The 20,524-nt window shown below is 35.5% G+C and overlaps 2 protein-coding genes across 2 annotated transcripts; one reads left to right on the plus strand and one right to left on the minus strand.

The window, feature by feature from the left end:
* Window positions 1-491: 491 nt before the first annotated feature.
* Window positions 492-4,168, minus strand: LOC122147739. The gene is made up of 6 exons (XM_042771569.1): window positions 3,611-4,168; window positions 3,303-3,470; window positions 2,290-2,553; window positions 1,944-2,036; window positions 1,716-1,730; window positions 492-1,051 (listed from the first exon to the last, which is right to left on the minus strand). The coding sequence occupies exons 1-6, from the start codon at window positions 3,669-3,671 to the stop codon at window positions 945-947; spliced, it is 708 nt and encodes a 235-aa protein (XP_042627503.1). The 5' UTR covers window positions 3,672-4,168; the 3' UTR covers window positions 492-944.
* Window positions 4,169-11,960: 7,792 nt separating this feature from the next.
* On the plus strand, window positions 11,961-20,318 carry atp1b3a (ATPase Na+/K+ transporting subunit beta 3a). Its single transcript, XM_042771589.1, is given in 7 exon segments — window positions 11,961-12,271; window positions 15,954-16,082; window positions 16,228-16,326; window positions 16,427-16,641; window positions 17,558-17,608; window positions 19,080-19,166; window positions 19,514-20,318. Coding segments are annotated over 7 exon segments (864 nt in total). The 5' UTR covers window positions 11,961-12,156; the 3' UTR covers window positions 19,682-20,318.
* The last annotated feature ends 206 nt before the right edge of the window (window positions 20,319-20,524 follow it).

Here is a 20,524-nt window from a genome sequence, read left to right on the forward strand (position 1 = left end):
CATTTTCTTCAGCGTGAACAGAAAAGACCCTCACTGGCCCATAAGAAACATCAAAGGAGGATTTGTTGCAGAGCTTCTGACAAAATTAAAGTCTTGTGTTGTAGAATGCATGCTCAGCACCGAAACTGAAAGTAAAATGCGCACACGCATTCAAAAGCGATTTTAATACCCCGAATTAGGCTACATAACATATCTAGGCTGTTATTAGGCTATAATAGGTTGTGTAGCTGTCTATAGCTCTGCATCATGCTTGAAAAATTGGTCTCTATTTGCACTTTGAATATAGAGAAAGCACTTATTGTTCGCACTTAATACAACTAAGAAAGAACTGTTGTTTATTTTTTGTTATTTATACTGTTATTTATTTCTATGTTCAATTTGTGAAGTGGTGTTGTGTTAGGTTGTGAGGTGTTATGTTATATAATATTTTATGTATAGTTCTAAGGTCTGAGGAGACTGTTATTTATTCTTTTTTTATTTATGTTAAATTCTTTTACAGTGCTTGAGTGTTGTTGTTTTTACTGCATATGATAATTCATACTCAGAAAGTAGAACTCAAATGACATTTATTACATGATGATTAATTAAATAAATTTTTCTTTTCATAATTTTCTTATACCCGCAGAACTCCCTAGACTTGAGGAACCAATGTGCACCCATCAAAGTTTCACAAAATCCTGTGGAGACACTGGGAATGTAGAGGAAACACTGTAGGATTGGCTGTCTCAATGTGTGTGTGTGTGTGTGTGTGTGTGTATGCCAGTTCACCTTACTATGTGTGTGTGGACCATGTATGGCACTAAATAAATTTATTCAGTAAAGCATAATGATTAAGGGGGGCCTCACACAAAGAGCAGCCTAGGGGCCCCTGACCACCTTAATCCACCCCTGATATTAACAATTAAAAAAAAAAAGGTTTCAAGATCATTTCAAGCAAAACATCTTTAGGGACCCTTTAGCACTGGGACTTGAGCGATGTTCTTTTGGCTCTGTCTGTCCAATGGTACTTCAAGATGATGGGCTGGATAATGGATAATTGAGCCTAAAACACCTAGAAGAAAGCCATAAAATTACACAGCTGATAGACAACAGCATAAAAACATGTGGACAAACCTGTCTGGTATACTTTTACACATCCAACTGGGCTAGTTCAAAGGTGTTAACCTTGAATGGGTGCTGTCAGAGAGTTCAGCTGATTAAAAAATCCATCAAAGATCTTCTCTATTTTTGTTTTATTTATGTGTTTATTACTTAGGTTTTGTATTTACTTTCTGTGAGACCTACAAGAACAATTACCGAAGGACATTTTTGTTGCTGTAACCTTAAGCAAAGTTAATAATATATATATTTTTTACTGTAATGTGACCATATAAAGCAAGTTATTTTTAATTACACTGTAACATTGTAATGTAAAGTGTGGCCAAAGTAGTTAAATATAAGGTGAACATACACCCTTAAACAGCTCTGATTTGAATACATGAATATTCAGTATTTTGTAAACCAAGTTGTACTATTAATTCCATTTCAGTGAAATTCACTTCTTAATAACTAGGATAATAAGACATGGCCTACAGTACGTCTGCGTCTGGGAACCTTAGATCACTGAATGCCATCCAGTCCACAGGGACAGCTATATAAACGTCAATATTTAATCTTCTGTCAGCCTTTATATTGCAGCAATTAAAGCTTTTGGTAAACAATTTAAAATATCTCACCTCCTGGCTGATGGCCTGCATCGAGCAAAAGAGGAAGAGCAAGGCAAAGAAAGGAGAATGACCCTTGTTACATGTGACTGACACCAAACAAAACACATTTTACAAAACATGTTCATAATGATTATTAATTTATCCATTTAAAAAAAATCATTGGTAGTGGTTTGACTGGTTTGCAGTGGTGTTTTCCCAAATACACACGACAGCACATGATTCCAGTCTTTTGCTCACCGTGTCGCTTGAAGATAAGGAAGCTTATTAAGACGAGTCCAATGAAGAGAATAGTGGCGAGAACTGGAAATATCACTCTTAACACACCCAGACCTGAAAAACATTCAACAGATGATATAAACTCCAGATTCTTAGTTTTGAATCTTGTAATCTTGATACATATTTATTATATTATTTTATTATATTATATTTTAGTATTCATAAAATGTTAAAAGCAGATAAATGGAAGGTTAGTGTGCTTCATATGGCAATAACAACTGTTTTAATAGTCAAACAACCTTTTTTTAATTAGTGGCACTTTCATGTATTTAAATTATTCTAACAAATAATCATCATAAGTCTTCACCTTCTTGATTCTGGGTGTCATTCCACTGTTTAATGGATTCCTCACACTCTTGTTTCAGGTGAATTTTCTCTAGACTCGCTTGCTCGGCCTTAAGTGTCCATGACTTCTTTAGATCCTGTGCCTCTGGCATCAACACTGTCCACGAATCAGTGTCTGAATCTAAAGTCAGATAATCTTTGCCATTGAGCTGAATCCGGTCGGACAGCTGCAGGACTCGATCTCCTCGCAGCTTACATTCCCTCAAACGTATATATGTGCCATAACCTGAAAAACAAACATGGATTTATTGTCACAGAGTGACTGCATGACAAACCAGTATTTTTTACCAAAATTCACATATTCTTACTTAATCCAATAAATGACACCACTTGGTGGGTCTCTAAAGATTAGCGTCCAACAACAGTGTTATACCACTGTATGCTCAACAGTAAAGAACAGCAATTCATTGAATGTATTGTTTGCATAAATTTGCATGCTCAAGTTCAAACACTGTATATGTTTTACAATTAAAGTAACAGTAACAGTGCATTTTAAACTTGACAGTAACCCAAAATAGAAAACACACACACACACACACACACACACACACACACACACACACATATATATATATATATAAACCAACTTTGCATAAATAGAACAGAATAAAAGGCATACATAATAATGCCAATGCCAATAGCTTGATTATGCCAGTTAATGCAAACAATACTGCAAAATAAAAAAAAGATTGAAGCCACATTTCAAAAAACTAAATAATTAAATAATTAGTAGTTTAATGCTGACAATATGTCAGAATTATTATTTTATATTCATAATGTACTTTAAGCTTTATTGTTGTGGTTTTACTGTTTATTGTTATAATCGAATGATTATCTACTGTTTTTTAAGCTGAAATATAACAATTGAAAATAGGTTCTGAACATTAACACATTAATAAAATCAATATCGTTAAAAATTTTACTGATCTGTCTCTAATCCTAATCTACAGGAACTAATGCATTAAGAATCTTTACTTGCTGTTGCATGATAATTCTCCACCATCATTTGCAGGACCTCATCTTGAATGGGTCTGACAACAGGTTGCTTGTCGAACTGTCCCTTTAAACGTGCATCACTGACAAGAATCCTCTCCACGACTGTCCCGTTCAGCAAAACACTGCGCTCGAATTGAATAATAATGTCTAACAACAACACCACACAAAAGAGGGCTTTATTGCTTGACAATAATTAAAACAACAGATCATAATGGAGGAAAATATGAGCAACAGAACATCAATTCTTAATTAGGAATGAAGATGCTATAACAGGATAAAAGACGTACCCGTTGGAAGAGCCCAGGATAAATCTACAAGAAAAGCGAAGGATACAAAGAAGAGGAGCATTTCTGCGTAATATGAAGCGCGAGCAACGACGGCAGCAGTTTGCTTTGAATCTTGACTCGCTTTCTTTCGGTTTCTATTTCTATCATTCTAATACACACTGCACAGTTTAAAAAAGGGGGCTAAAGTGCGCAAAATCCAGAGCCGGTGCAAAACCGTCTAGCGCAGTGTGGAGGTTTAGCTTAAACATTTAGAAGACAGTGAGATCACTTGCTTGTCATTGGCTGTTACCAGGAGGAACTGAGGAGGGACTGTCACAACTGGGTGAAAGAGTCTCACATATAAACACTGACCTATAGTTGACATTTTACAGCTATATAAACCGGACCGGAGAGGCTTTTGAGTCTCTCTCCCCATCCTTAAGACTAATCAAAACAACATTTGCTGTGGTTGAAGAGAAAAGAAGTGTTTGGAAACCAGATTATTATTATTATTGTAATGACAAATGCGACTGAGATGCCAGGATTTTAATGTTATAAACAGTGATTTTATGAATAGTTTATCAAAATAAGACTACAGTGCTATAGTGCTGTAACAACTAATCGAGATTAATCGATTAAAATCGATTATTAAAATAGTTGTCAACTAATTTAGTAATCATTCGTTGCTAAATATTTTTATTTGCTGTAAGCGGCTCATTTCGTGCATATTTTAAATCTGCGGTGACCAAAGTGTGGCATTATTTACCGGAGGTTTTACTCAGCCAGTACAGACAGGAGAAGTTTATCGTTTTATGTCACGTGCTTCCCGCAAGCGTCTCTGCAGCATCAGCGTGATGGGTGAGGCAGGCGGCAGTGGAGTAAGCGAGAAAAAAAAAAAAAAAAAAAGATAAAACTAAACGAATTTTTTGTTTTGAGCCTTCATTAAAAGAAGAGTAACCTTAAACTGCGGCAGGCACATGTCCTCTAAAAAAGAGCAAGCCTAACTGTTAATGCACCTGAACATTTGGACCGGTCCCCTTTTGCACTGCAATTCAAAGTTTTTCTAGAAAATAATGAGGGAATAACACTCTGCATTTCCCACAGGTAGTCGAATTCCAGTCAGTTCAGGCATAAGGTTTTGTTAACATTTTATCGCTTTATTAATTTTTGAATTTTGCACTGTTATAAGGACCATACATATTTAAACCGATGGAAAAACAGTGTGCAAACAAGTTTAGGGTTTCTGCAGTACAAAAAAACCTCGTAAAATCTGATAACATTACTTTTGTAACAATTAACATTTAAAGCTTTGTCGTTTACCCAGTTCATAATTCTGGTCTTGCAGCCTGATTATGACTCTGGAGAGGTTAATGTTAAAATGTAAAATGCACTTTTTTCTAAGTACACTGCTTTTTTCACACAGCAGGTTTTTTTGTGTGTCCAATTTTTTTCTGGACAACCTTCTGATATTTTACTTTAAATTTTACTTTAAGAGGGTGAGTTATTCAGGTTTCATGCCATTACCATATATTCGAAGGATTGACAAATTTCACAGCAGAAGTACTATTAAAGGGTTTCCCATGATAAGCTGTGTGTTTACAGGAAAAAAAAATAATAAAATGCAATTTACTAAATTTAAATTCTATTCTTCGTGAAAATAAAAAGAACTTAATAAGCTTTTGTTCGGGATGTAAAAATACTTTCAGAGCCCTAACGACTGCCAAACGCTATTTGAAAACCTCCTTGTGAAATTTGCTAGAGTAAATAGGTCAGTGTTTTGACAGAAGAGTTGGCAAAAGGTAACCAACATAATAAAAAAATGGTATGTTTTTGAGCTGATATGACAATGCAAAATGGGTTAAAATGCTAAAAAGTTCTATGTTGAATGATTCCCTTTGTTAATAATTTACTTTGTTCAAAACTAAAATTTAAGTACATAAAAAATCTCGATTAATCGTAAAAATAATCGACCGATTAATCAATTATCAAAATAATCGTTAGTTGCAGCCCTACAGTGCACCATATATACTGTAACAATCTCTGTATGTGACTATAATTTATATATTTAAAGAGACAGTTTATCCAAATTCTGTCATCATTATTTGCAAAAAAAAAAAAAAAAAACTAATTTTTTGTTTTCGTTATTAATTTGATTTTAGGGTGCACTTTACCTTTAAAGGGATAGTTCACCTTCAGTTGCCGGTCCCCATTGACTTCCATAGTATGGGGAAAACACTATGCAAGTCAATGGGGACCAGCAGCTGAAGGTGAACTATCCATTTAACTTACGCATAATGGACCATGATGGAAAAACTTTTAACAAGTCTAGGGGTTGCTGGAAAAACCTGAAAACATCAGGATAAGTTACTGTAAACAAAAACCAAAAGGAGAGCAGACACTGGCATTCACTGGTATTCTCTTGGAGACTAAAACAAAAGCTTCCTCTTAAGACATTTCTTACTTTGATTAGTTACATATTTTAGAAAATAGAGAGGGAGAGTATGAGGGACCAAGACATTACCATATATGGCAAAAGACAAATGCAGGCCAGGGATTTATGATAAAAATAGTAAAAAAAAAAAAAAAAAAAAAAAAAAGAACAACAGAGGATTTAAAATCTTTCAGACAGAAACGCTGTTAAACAATGTAGAGAAATAGCTCTTATTTTGACATGGCATGATGTACATCATGACAAAAAATGGAAGCTGATAAGACCTTGTCATGCAAGTTCTGGATCTTCTCCTCAAAACGCTTTGTTCACTTTTAAATAAATCTTGAAAATCTCTTTTGCTCTAACTCAAGAACTACTGGAGAAACCATGATCTCAACAGTCATGTGTTTATAATGTTTTTTTTACAGTCTTGTTCAGGATAGTGTAAGTTTATGGCATAAACTCTATGGACATTTGCTCTTCGTTTTTTTCGTGGTACATGTTTACATTTAGACTGCAGACACTTTAATAGAAGAATGGTTCATCCTGAGAAGACACGAGAAGTGCTGCAATACTGACTTACAAACATTTAGAAAGAAAGCACTAAGTGAAAAAAAGTGCTTAGCACAGCATATATTTTTAGTAAGAGCATTAGTTAAATAGATGTAGAAGATTAGAAAAGAGTGAGGGGCTGAAATGCTAGGGTTGAGATTTAGTTCACATTCAAAGAAAAAAAAACTATAGAAAACAATGAACACCAACATACTGATATATTTAACAACAACAACTAATAATGCTAAAAATGCTATTTGGACATTTTAAATCTCTGTGTTGCAGAACGTATAGTGAAAAAAAAATGTCTTTACAAGAACACAACTGCCTTACTGTAAATCATTAAAAATACTAACATATTTTTCTGGCTAACACAAAACGTATAGTTAATTAGTTAATAGTTAATGTAATAATTGTTTAGTTGTAAATTTGTATTGGAAAAGGAAGGTTAAAGGGCATTTTAAAGAAGTTAAAGTAAAATAAAAGTAAAAATCCAACATCCAACTAAATCAAGAAGTTTGCATGCCATTTCTTGAACTACTGACCCGTAAGAGGCAGTATTCGTTAAGGCAATTCTCTGAGATTTTTTTTGCAGATTTTAGTTAGGCCTATAGAATTTTTAACTTAAACACAAACTTTTCAGCACAAAATGAGAAAACTGAATGAAAAGCAGTATTTATTCAAATTAATGATCTGAAATGGGTTATTCAACAAACTTCAAATAACTTATTTAGACATTGCACGATTTTAGCTTTTAATTTATAGCTCCTCGACAAAAAAAAAAAAACCTACTGAAACAGTACTTGACAGATGTGCATTTCTTGCTGAAGCACTGACAACCAGTGTGCATTAAGCCTTTGAGGGTCCCTGGGCTAACGCAGCTTTGGGGGCTCCCCTACAAAATTATGTACATAAATTAAACAATATTATGGAGTAATTATCTTACAAATCAACAACAGCCCAGTAAATAAAATTAAATATTGCACACCACTAAAAGGGCTTCTTCCTGCTCTTCTTATAATGTGCTAGAAGTTATTGACATTTTAAAAGTGTATAATTTTGTTTCTCTACAGGCCGGCTCTAGGCATGGGCAGGGGTGGACTAAGCCCACCCAAATGACAGTCTTGCCCACCCAATCAGAATTAGATAAAGATTGCGTTCTTTTTTTTTAATGCAGTGATTAAAACCAATCTGAAGTGGACTGTATTTTAAGAATTTTAAGATATAACTGGAGACTCCCCCAACAATAAAATAACACCAGAAAATTGCAACATTTTACTTTTATTAGCTGAATGCAAGGCAAATTAATATATAAATGAACTACTTAAAAGGGGCAGGAAAAATAGAAATACACATCTAAATTAAATGACTGTAAAATAAACAACGAATAAAAGAAATAGTATAGGAAATATGCTTCAAAGACCAGCAATGTGTTGGACCCGGAAATAACTATATTGCATACTGTAGTACTATAATATATGTATATATTTATATAAAGTATATTATTATGTAAAGTATAATATAATAATATCGTATTATAATAATATTGTATTATAGTTATTATTTCCGAGTTGTCTAGAATGCAGCATTAGGTTTAGATTTCAATAAATGAGCGAGTAGTAGGCTACTACAATTACGATCCATTCTAAGGTGACATTTCAGTACTTGACAAACGGATAGCGACCCAAAGCACAGCTACGTGCGATTGTGTTAAGTGCATTTTTGGGAAACGCACGTGAAACAATAACTAACGATCGTAAAACGACTCGTAGAAAACGCTCTTAAGCGCTAAGATCAATCGTCATCGGGAAACCCGGCCCTGAGCAGTTTTAATGTTTTTTAAAAAATCCCGCTCATATAATAGGGCCTTTCGCACCGCTTTAGTTCCAGAACTAAATGTACAGTACTGAAGTACTGGGACGATTTTGCGAACTATTTCCCAGTACCATTTAAAGGGTTGCATTCGCACCGAGAGTGTGTACTGGGACGTGACGTAAGCCGGTCGACAGCGATGTCGGTTGTGCGCGGCTTTCAACAACGTTAACAACAGGAAGATGGAGGACGCTGTGATTGGAGCTGTGTTTTTGTTGTGTCTCGCGGGTTTAACAATATTGGACATGGAATGTTGATGTTTACGTAAAGCGATTGAAAGAACGGAAAGGAGGATTAAGAATCTCCAACGACAACTGGCAGTGCTACATTTGCTACAAGTGCCTGCACTTCAGCGTCCGTATATTTATCGCTGTTTGTCATGCGTGCCGTGCGAAATAAGTTGACACAGTGTTTAAATTATGTTTACACAGCGTTTTAAATCATGGCGCGTGAGGGCGTTTTCGAACGCGTCTGGCCAATCAATGTCTACTTACATCACGGGTAGTGTTACATTTGTTATGGTTAGACCTGCTCCTGAGTAGGAGCTAATTTGGTTCTCGAAAAAGGCAGTCCGGTACTAAAATCGTACCCAGTTCCTGCGGTGCGAAAACGCCCAAAAGTGGGTAGTTCCACAATTATTTCTGGTACTATGAAAAGGTTCCCGCGGTGCGAAAGGTCCTAACAACGCGCACGGACGGGGCAAGCAAGAGCATATAAGTTGAAAGCTTACCGGTTTTGGATTGCCGTTAATGCTGAAGTCAAGAATGAAAACCGAAAGTAAAGAGCTTGTGCGGTGAAAGTCGCGTTCGTTGAAACAGTCGGCTCGACTGTATAAGAAACGTAGCGTTCCCCGACATAAACGACCAATAATATCCAGTGATGCAAACTATTCAACCCCTTTTTTTTTGTCAAATCCCACGGTTTTAAATGGAAAGACATCTTCCCTCAAGTATTTGTATTTATTAAGCACGGATAAACACAACAGCAGTGGATAGTGCTGTACAAATACAATAAAAACCATATTAACATTTATCAGACGCTTTTATTCAAAGCGACTTAGAGTAAATTCAGGTTATAAATTTTTTTTTTTACCAGTATGTGTGTTCACTGGGAATTGAACCCATCTTTTGCTCTGCTAACACAATGCTCTACCACTGAGCCACAGGAGCCACTAAACAGAAATACACCAGTAAACGCAAAATATATTATTTTATCTTATATAAAATATTATATATTATATAAGATATTTGGGGAAAAAAAAATATATATATATATATATATATATATATATATATATATATATATATATATATATATGTATGGTCTAGGTGGTCATACAGCGGATATTATACGGAACGGTTGGCAACCCTATAAAATGCAAAGGAGAATAGACTCGGGGGCCCCCTAGTGTTCGGGGCCCTGGGCTGCAGCCATAGACTGTATAAAAACAGGCTGCAGCCCATGTTGCCCATAACGCTGCCCTGCTGATAACAGATACGTCACCATTGCAAAATGATAGGCGATATGTTTCATACAGACTTTGCAGACATGTACATTTGAAGTCGCTTTATAATCCTAATTTGTAATAGGGTCCTAATTTGTTTCTTAAATGATACAGCTGGTATTTGTTTTCAGATGTCTTTGTCTTTTTCATTACCATTCTATTTTGGATTTTGAGTCTACTTTCTTTAAGAAATTCAAGAGTTCAACAAATTTAATTTGACAACTCCAGCAGGGTACATTGCCAAAAACCCTTTCACCCTCCCATTTTAACAAATTCTTCTTTTTGTGATACACAAGTCATCTGTGTTTACTGAGGTCTTGCTTCTAATTATTATCTATATACACAGCAAAACCACCAGTGTTAATTTAACTCAGTGAGAGTTCATTTCAACAATATCCTGGTGTTTATATAATTCTCAATGCCAGTGTTAAATTAATATTTTTAAAAGTGTTAACAAATTCACACTTCCTCAGAGTTCAACCTTTAACCCTCATGGAGTTAATCAGACATCTCTTATCAGTGTTAATCTAACTTTTCAGAATAAAAGAACACTACCTTAGATTTAGATAACTTACAATATTCATTTGATAACTCCTAAAAAACATTAATATAACTCTTAACTGTGCAGGTATAGGAATTAAGGTGTAACAGAAAAGAACTATTTGTAAAAATAAACCCACAAAACAAGGTACGTTTACATATGATTTTTTTTATTATTATTTATTTTATTTTTAAAACATTTTAAAGCTTTTTTCCCTGCACCAATATGTCTTCACATTCAATGTTCTCAATGCATTGATGTTCTTACAACAATTAAAACATAATGTGAAAGCAAAGTCACAAAATACAAATTCTTATTTGGTCCATACAGTATGTAGGCCTATTCTAAATGGCATAAGGTTTATAATGCTTATGTTTATCAGCTTTAACAACAGCATCCCTTTCATTACCATCAACTCTGATTGCATGCTCTCTGAACAAATCTGTTGTTGTGTGCTAATAGCGTCTGGACCTCCTTGACACGAGATCGTTTCTCCTCATTATTCAGCCAAGAAAGATATTCACTCACTTGCAGCATAACAAAAGTGCTCCCGTAAAACTGAAAAATAAAAATGAAACAGTATAATTTCACATCAATATAGGCCTATCAAAACTATTAACATGTGAAATGTCAGAGTCAAGTATCAATTACAATACAAGAACTGTTCACCCAAAACAGAGAATTCAAATAAGCCACGATAAAGCGTGATACATTCTAGTAAAGGTGGTCACGATAGTTTAATAAGATTTTAATATGTTGCTGGTGCAAGATTGTTTTCCCCTCTTTTCATCAGTCTTTTTAGTATATGTGCTGTTTAAGATAATGTTCGACTTTCTCCGTAGTATTTTAAAGTGGCAATTTCTCAAAAGAATTCAAATAGATCGCTTACCATAAGCTTCGAGATAGGAATGGCTCGCTCAAATCTTAACACGCTTTTCGAGCGCGCTGGTGAACGCGCGCGGGGTTTACGGTGATTCGCGCGCCGCTCGTGCACAATTAAAAAAACAAAAAAAACAAAACTGCGCTTCAGTCATATTGTGCTGATAACTGCTCCGTTCGGATTAATCAATAGCCTGATTCTAGGTTTCCGTTAACCATGGTATAAATATTGGTAGTTTTGGGGGGGAAAAAAACAATATGATGTTATAAAATACATGTTGTAAACACATAACTTTGGTGTTTTACGTCCTTGTATGCTCCGCATCGCATATGGCTATTAATTATAATCTATCTATCTATCTATCTATCTATCTATATATATATATATATAGCTATATATATATATATATATATATATATATATATATATATATATATATATATACATATATATATGGAAATTCATTTAATACCTTGATATAACCTTAAAACGACTGCGCCGATGAACACCAAGATTCTACGGTATACATTTGACAAACAATTTGTAACAATTTCAGGGTCGCACAGTTTGCGCATGGGCAAAACCGCTGCCCGCTTCGTTCCCTCCCCCACAGCATAACGTGCTGCTGTCGGTCCGGTTTGTAGAATCAGGTGCGTTGCAGTATATTCGGAGACGCCAGAGGGTTTTCGCTCTTCATTAGGGCATAAGCCCACTGAGTTCAGCCTCATCAGACCGGGTCACATCACACTCACAATCTCTTTCTCATCAGTTGCGCCTAAATTCCAGCATGTCTAATAAGAGCGAAAAACCAGCGGAGGGCAAAGAGCCCGAGAGCAGCTGGAAAGACGTGATCTACAATCCAAGAACTGGAGAATTCTTCGGACGGACTGCAAACAATTGGGGTGAGTTGACACAAAACCTATGAACGGCATTCTGTTCACAGCATCATGCGAGTGATGAAATGTGCAGCTTACAGAAATAAGCATATAAGGCGGATTTTGATGCAGAAACTGTCAGCCTCAAGCATCTTAAACATGAAGACCCCCCAGGGTCATGAAAGAGACCCATTCCGACACCTTGATGTCATCAACTCTTACACTGATGACATCAGTTTAGTGTCCTCTCTTGTCTGTGTGTTTTGAATGATCTACAGTGATAAATGTTGATCAACATCTCCAGGTTTTAGTAGATCTTCTCGTGTAAAATGATGAAGAAAAAAATCTAAAATCTGGAAATCAGTATGAGGATTTTACTCAGTTTAAAAGCGGCAGCAGTCCTTAATTTCATTATAATTTTAAGGTGATATTTTTTAGGTTTTAAAATGCAAAGAAATGACTATGTTGCGCGTGTGCGTGCGTATTTTTTTTTTTCGGTGTGGCGTGTAAATTCACTGTGAACAGGAGCCTCTGTAGACGCTAACATAAATAGACACTGGCTAAGAGGCAAAAATCTTTTTATTTCAGACTGGTAGTGTATTTTTCAATCTACGTAACGGTGTATTTATCAAAACAAGGCTTTGTTTACATTATTTAGCAACAGAAAACGTTTGTGCACAGATTTCATAATATTGTCCTTAAAAACAACAATATTGTGAGAATCTGTGCTTACTGCCTAACGTGAGAGAAAGGCTAGTGTCATTAACCTTCTCTTGTCCTTCCTTCCTGAAAGCCCATTATGCCTATAATTCATCGGACTGTCTTGGCAGTAAAACTAGCCTAATAGATTAAAGGCCTGCAGAATGAATCGTTTTCACATAGTCAAAATAACGACCTCGACTGTCTAGAAACCCGTTTTTGTTGAATGGCAGCGGTGAGCGCCGTCCGCCGTGACGTCGTCTGGCCTGTGCGGAATCTGAATGGATTCTGTTTTCGCGCCTCACTAGACCTGTGCAAATGACACATTTGATTATTCTCCATGCGACAACGATCAACTGCTGAATGGAAACATAACATTATTCTACTACAGGAGGAAAAAAAATAATTTAATAATTAATCATTTATAATTAATAATTTAATAATAATAATTTAATTTAAATTTATTTATTTATATAGATAGATAGATAGATAGATAGATAGATAGATAGATAGATAGATAGATAGATGCGCACTAATTTACATCTTTTTTAAAATCACTGAATTGAAGCTTTACAATACCTTTTGGTCTTCTGTACCTGTTGACTCCCTGGAGAATAACGTTTTGAATGATGCATTGTCAGTTTACTCACTCCTTCACTCAACTAGCCAAGTCGCCGGGGGTCCACGATAAAATTGCGTTCAGGGGATAAAATACACGTTTTTTTGGCGGGGTTCCCCAGGTAAGATTCGTATTTTAGCAGCGAAATATCACGTTGTTAGTGTCGCTTCAACCCGTTGACATATAAACAACATGCGGCAGCAGTGTTAAAGTAGCCCAATTGGCAACACTGCTCCACACGCGCGCTACAGTTGCTGAAGCTACTTTGCTCTTGGAACGAATATGATGTGACACACATAACTGACAATATGCAATTTCCCGCGAAATCCGTCCCGACAGCTGAAAATATAAATCTTTATTATAAGTTTTTCTAAGTATGCTTGGGTAACGTCTGGAAGATGGATTTTTATGTACCATCTCATTGATAACGTTTTAAAATTATTATTATTATTATCAAAAGGCTGCATAGTGTAGTTTTAATTAAATAATAATAAATAAAAAATCGGTGATTGACCAATTAGACTGAAACTGGATAAGATAGTAATGCACAATGTGTCAGATTAAAGGGGTCATATGATGCAATTAAATTGCATAAAGAAGATCTGTAAAGTTGCAAAGACTAAAGTCTCAAATCCAAAGAGATATTATTTATAAAAGTTAAGTCAACCACACCCTCCTAAAACGGCTCATTCTAACACGCCCCCACATGTCTATGTCACAATGTGGGAAGATTTGCATAAGGCAGCCCAAATGTTCGCGCAAAGAAAGATGGGGTAACTTTTATTCTCGCTGTAGTATTGTTGTTCCCGTGCTGCCATGTTGTGGAAATGTTGTGTGTTTTATTGTGAAAGCGAAACTACTTTGTCTAGCCTTCCAAAAGAGAGCACGACTAGATATCAGTGGCTAATTTATTTATTTATTTATTTATTTATTAAATGTATTTCTTTATTTATTTACATCAAGCAAAAAACAGTAAACTTGCTATTACTTGCACTACTGTCTGTTCATCCAGAAACACTGAATAACCCATTTGCACACTGAAATATCTTCTATGCACTTTACTTTCCATTGCAATAGTGTAAATTATGTTCATATGTTCAGTTCTGCCTATAGTGTACATACACTTTCACATATTTCATCTGTATAGTATGTTAATTGTGTTTATATCTGTATATCATGCTGATAGTATTTAAAATCTGTAAATTATGTCCATAATACTTATCTGTATAGTTATTGTACATATTGTAGACCTTGTATATTCTGTACTTAATGCTTATTGCACTTCTGGTTAGATGCTAACTGCATTTCGTTGCCTTGTACCTACATGTGCAGTGACAATAAAGTTGAATCTAATCTAATCTAATCTTAAGTTGTATTTACAACACTGTTCCAGAACAGTTCAAACCAAATATTCAGATGTGTGCAATGCATTTTATAGATGACTGTTTCCTGATCTATCGGTTGTTCTGACTCACAGCCTGCTAGTATGTTTTTTATATTTAAAGAATTTGCCACTGATGATTAAAACGTGAGTTTTGAACAGTGTACAGTAGCACTTGTTGTTTGTCATTTCTCCAATCACAAATTCAGACATGGTTTTATGTTTACGCAGCGCGATGCAACATGTAAAAGCAGTATAAGCTCCGCTTCGGGTCGTGGCCGCATCACCATCTCGGGTGTGCATTATTTTTCTAATAATTCAACGGCCCGTCATCAATTATTCCGCTTATACTGTGTTTTTACGTGTTGCAGCGCTGACAACACCTTTTTGTGCAAACTGCATGACCGTTATTATAGTTTTACTATGCGAAGTGATATGGAACTGCAATGCGGTCAAGAGAACTGCCTGGAACTACGTTCGCCGTGCGTTTACTTTGGAATTGATTACTTTCGTCTTGATTTTCATAGGAAATTATTGTTCATGTATTAATGTTCACCGTAGTATAAGTAACTATAATCAGTAATTATGTCCCCACTGGATGCAACAAATGCTTTGTTTGTAATGGGTTTTATTGTTTTTGTCTCATCGTGCCAGGAGATGGCATCACAGTATGGTGAGGGGCGTAACATTTTCGTCACACGCTTTAGGTATTCGGCCAATCACAACGCACTGGATAGCTGGCCAATCACAGCACACCTCGCTTTTCAGATCGATGAACTTTGTAAAAATCGACGCATTTCAGAAAGGCGGGGCATAGAGGAGAAACAATAATGTACAGTATGTGGAAAATAAAGCAACATCATATGACCCCTTTAAAAATTTTTCTATATGAGATCCCAGCAAAATGTTGTGTTTTGGTTGGAAGGATTTAAATATTCTGCTTTTTAGCAGGGCCTTATTAATTTAGTTATGCCTAGCTACAAATGATTTTCAAAGGTACTGTGTTTCAGGTCTCATCCTCCTCTTTTACTTGGTCTTCTATGGCTTCTTGGTTGCCATGTTTGTCTTCACTATGTGGGTGATGCTCCAGACGCTTAATGACGACACACCAAAGTATCAAGATCGGGTTGCATCCCCAGGTAAGTTTTTTTTTTTTTTTTTGCAAACAATGATAGTTATTATTAATTAAAGAGTGTAAATTACAAGGTCTATTTTCTGCTGTACATACTTCTCATTATGAGTTATTTAAAAAAAATATATAACTAACTTTTTTCTTTATCGCAGGGTTGGCTATCAGGCCGAACTCTTTGAATATAGTTTTTAACAGATCAGAACCTCTTCAATATGGCCAGTATGTCCAGCATCTAGAATCGTTTCTGCATCGTAAGTGCTCTACACTTTGCCTCACTCTCTTTTTTAAATACTTTCTCATCTGGTTGCATAGTACTTGTATATTTATAGTTTCTCTATTTTCTATTTCCAGAGTATAATGACTCAGAACAAGCCAAAAATGACTTGTGTATGGCGGGTCAGTACTCTGAGCGGGATGAGGAACCGCAGAAGAAGGTGTAGGCCAGTTCAGGAGGAGTTTACTCCAGCGTATGCTCTGTTCGGGATGGAGGATATTAGGCAGCCACCTATGGCTATGCTAAAGGACACAGCCGCTGTGTTATAAATGTCAAGATGAATTCAGGGTGAGTAACTTTACATACACTTTACAGAAAAATTAAGTTTCTTCAATATTTAAAGTGGTGACTGTGTCAGTTCATGTTTAGGAAATTTCAGTATGATTTTTTTAACAGCAAATACAAATTATAGCAAAATGTGGTTTTTTTTTATCGAGATGGGTTTGATTTTTTTAATACGATTTTTATTATTTTTTTTTTTGTGTTTTTTTTGTATTGAATGGTTGGTTTGATTTTATGTCAAATAAATGCTGTTCTTTTGAAGTTTTTTATTCATTAAAAGAGAATCGAACCTTGATATTCCAGCCAAAAAAAGCTCTATTAGACTTTGCTATCCTAGGCATCAAAAGTCCAGCGTTTTGGTGACCTTAGGGAGCGTGATGGGTTGTAGCGTGGTACTAGTTTACGCAGGAGCTAACCAAAGGGCCGTAATAATAATATTTTGTAACTGATGAGGTTGCCTGAGTATTGGGGTAATATGATCACCTGGTAAGGACTCTAGCCACTGCAACTACCTGTGGATTGAGGATGCAGGCAGTGCTTACAAAGTCCAGTCTAGACTTTGCAGGAACAGCTTTTCTGCATCAGGAAAGGTACAATCTTGGCATTTTGGAAAATACATGGGAAAATACAAAGTTGGTCTAATATAACACCCAGATTTTTGACAGTAGAGGAAGTAACATATTTCAGTTTGCAAATTGTAAAAATTCTACTGTATGTTTTCTGGTCCAATAATACATATCTCTGTCTTATCTGTAATAGAAAATTATTGCATTTTAAATGACAAAATAGTTATTGTAATATATCAAAATTACTAATATTTCACAAAATTACTGTATTTTTGTGTATACAGCATGTAATTCTAAATGAATTATGTATTATCAAACTATTTTCTTCAAGAGTAAAAATGTCTGGGTCTTAACCCTCAGATCATTGGTCTTAAGCCAGCTGGAGATCCATACATCAACTGCACATCAAAGGTGACAATTGTAGACCTGTTTAATACGGGTTACAATTAAAGAATGATTTACGATTTTGATATTAAGATATTGTGGACTGTATAAAATCATAAATAATCTTTTTTTTGTGGTTTAAAGCTGCAATTTGTAAGAGAAATTTAGAAAATGGAACTAAAAAAAGCAAACATGCCTTAACACAACTTTAAGAAATTAAGATCCCATGCTGGCTGTTTCTCAGAGTAATCATAATTAAGGTCCATGCAAATGACCTTCCTGCTAAGTATTCTCCAACGATTCCCATCTACTTAACCACTTTCTGTTATCATTATTGTTTTGGCCATTGCAAATTTCGGTTTGCTCTCTGAGGGCTCATGTCAAGAGATAATGAAGGTAAAAATCACATGGCCAATCAAAGATGCTAGCAAATCAATGGTTATTGTAGGAGCAGAACCTGTTGGGTGTTTGTAATTGCCAGTGTTTCTGCACTTTTCTTATGGATTTCAGCTTTAAGGTCTGATTTATGTGTTGTTGTGTTTCCTGCTTGGATTTCTAAATGTTAGTCCATCCTCTCTCAAGAGTGTTTTTTTTCTTTTCTCCCTCCCTTTTTTCTTTATCTCTCATGTCTCAATTGCATTCTGCCAGTTGACCTCCTTTGTAAAGTGATGGGTAAGATCACTGTATGTCTGGTCTCTCTCATTATCCCAGTCTCTTGTTTGCTACTAGTGTGATTGAGCATGTCTCTTATATGCTTTATCATTCCTTACCTCAAATTTTCTGCAAGCCACAACATACAAGTATTTTTCAGAATTTCTTGTCGGAATTAGGGATGCACCTCAATATATATTTAATATAATCTAAATGAAATAAACTAAATATAAACCATTAATCATTTCAAATGATACACATGAATTTAGGCAACGTTATTATGTACTGTGTGAAAAATGGATAGTCATTTTCAGATTTGCTAAAGATGACATTAAAGTGTTATTACATTATTAGTGTTTTATAAGTGAGCATTAGATGGCAGCAAAGTGTAAAAGTAGAGAAAAAGAGCTGCACAATTAAATATCCAACCACAATCAATACAAATAAACATAAACATATGTAATATTGGCTTAAATGGTACTGAAATCTCATGCAGCATCCCTAATCAATACCAGCTGTCCATTCTCACAGTGGTTACCATCTGAATAATTTCAGCTACTTTTAATCAAGAAAGATGGCTAATGAACAAATAGTAATTCATTTAGCATGGCAAAGCAGCAGCATGACTTCTAGCGCTTGTTTTCTCCAAAGCAGCAGTCTGCTTTTTCTGTGGCCTGCTGGGATACATTATGCACTGCATCTAAATGTATTTTTACACTGCAGCTACTGTATATGTCATGGATGATTTTTATTAATTGATAGATCTACATGAAACCGCATCATCCACTCTCAACCAGTCACAGCTTGTTGTCTTCAGTTGTCTGATGGTATTTTCTTCTTTTCTCAGAGTGAGAAACCTCTCCAGATGCAGTATTTTCCCCATGAGGGAACTATTGATAGGATGTACTTTCCCTACTATGGGAAAAAAGCACATGTAAGTATAAAGTTCAGCGCAAGCTTAAAGGAATAGCTCACCAAAAAGAAAAAGAAAATTTGCAGAAATTTTACTGTCATTATCGGAACAGATTTGGATGAATTTAGCATTACATTACTTGTTCAGTATAGATCCTCTGTAGTGAATGGTTGCTGTCCAAATGAAGGCTCAAACACCTGATATAAACATTGCAAGTAATCCACATAACACAGTCCATCAATTAATGTCTAAAAAAACAGTTTGAAGTAAATATATCATCATCTATCATCAAATCATCTGCAGTCAAAGAGGATCCAATGGAGTATAAGTGTATATGGTGATATGTATATGTCTCTGGTCATCTATAGGAGGGTTATGTTCAGCCTCTGGTTGCTGTAAAGCTGTTGCTTAAGAAGGAAGACTACAACTCTGAGCTGATTGTAGAGTGCAAGGTAGAGGGCTCCAACCTCAAGAACAACGACGAGCGTGACAAGTTTCTCGGTCGAGTCACCTTTCAGGTCCTGGTGACTGAATAAAGCATCTGCTGATGCGGAAGCTAAAGGGGAACATGCACTACTTTTCTTCCTGTTGTCCCTGTTCTCCTTTTAAGCCTTCACTGTATGTCCTGCTGGTCCTCAGCAGGTCTCAAGGACCTAATTGAACTCTCCACAGACAGGCATGACTGATTGATTTTTGTTAATGAATCCCACTCACCATGTCTTCACAGGATCCCTGTTTAGTCTTCTGTCTAGAAGGCATGCGTGTCACTGAACAATTATAGTTTAACCGTGGGCCTCGCATTCCCTAGATGTTTTGAATTCTTTAATGTCATTACATTGAACCCTTAAAGGGATTTTGTTTACATTGTGATTTATGAGATGGGTTAGTCGATATCTTAATCCTTAGTTGGTGTTTTTGTGTTTGTGTTGCTCTGTGTGAATATATTTAATGATCGTATTGTCATATTGCTAGAAGATTTATGTTAAAGAAGTGGCATTATTTGACACAATTTTAAAATATGAAATACGTAAAGAGCCAAATTTGTAACATAAATAATTTTCAGAACCTCTGCATGGATTCTCTTTCATGCAGATGCCTTAAGAGCCATTTAACATCTTGGTACAAATGCTATTTTGACAAATAAAAAGAAAACAAGTAAATGGTGGCTGTAAATTGTCTGTAATATCCTGAATGTACCACATGATGGCATTAGTGGATACTGGTTTACATGAGGAGTAGGATCTGTTTGGTTTAACAGGGTCTTCAACTTTACCGTCTGAAGAATTTTCTGACTTAGGCTACTAGTACTCCCCATCAAAACTCAATCATAAGCAGACCCCGCATATTAATTGTATTATGCACACCATCTCTACATGTAC

This window comes from Cyprinus carpio, chromosome A2 (assembly GCF_018340385.1).
Source record: "Cyprinus carpio isolate SPL01 chromosome A2, ASM1834038v1, whole genome shotgun sequence".
In the NCBI taxonomy this organism is placed as follows: domain Eukaryota; kingdom Metazoa; phylum Chordata; class Actinopteri; order Cypriniformes; family Cyprinidae; genus Cyprinus; species Cyprinus carpio.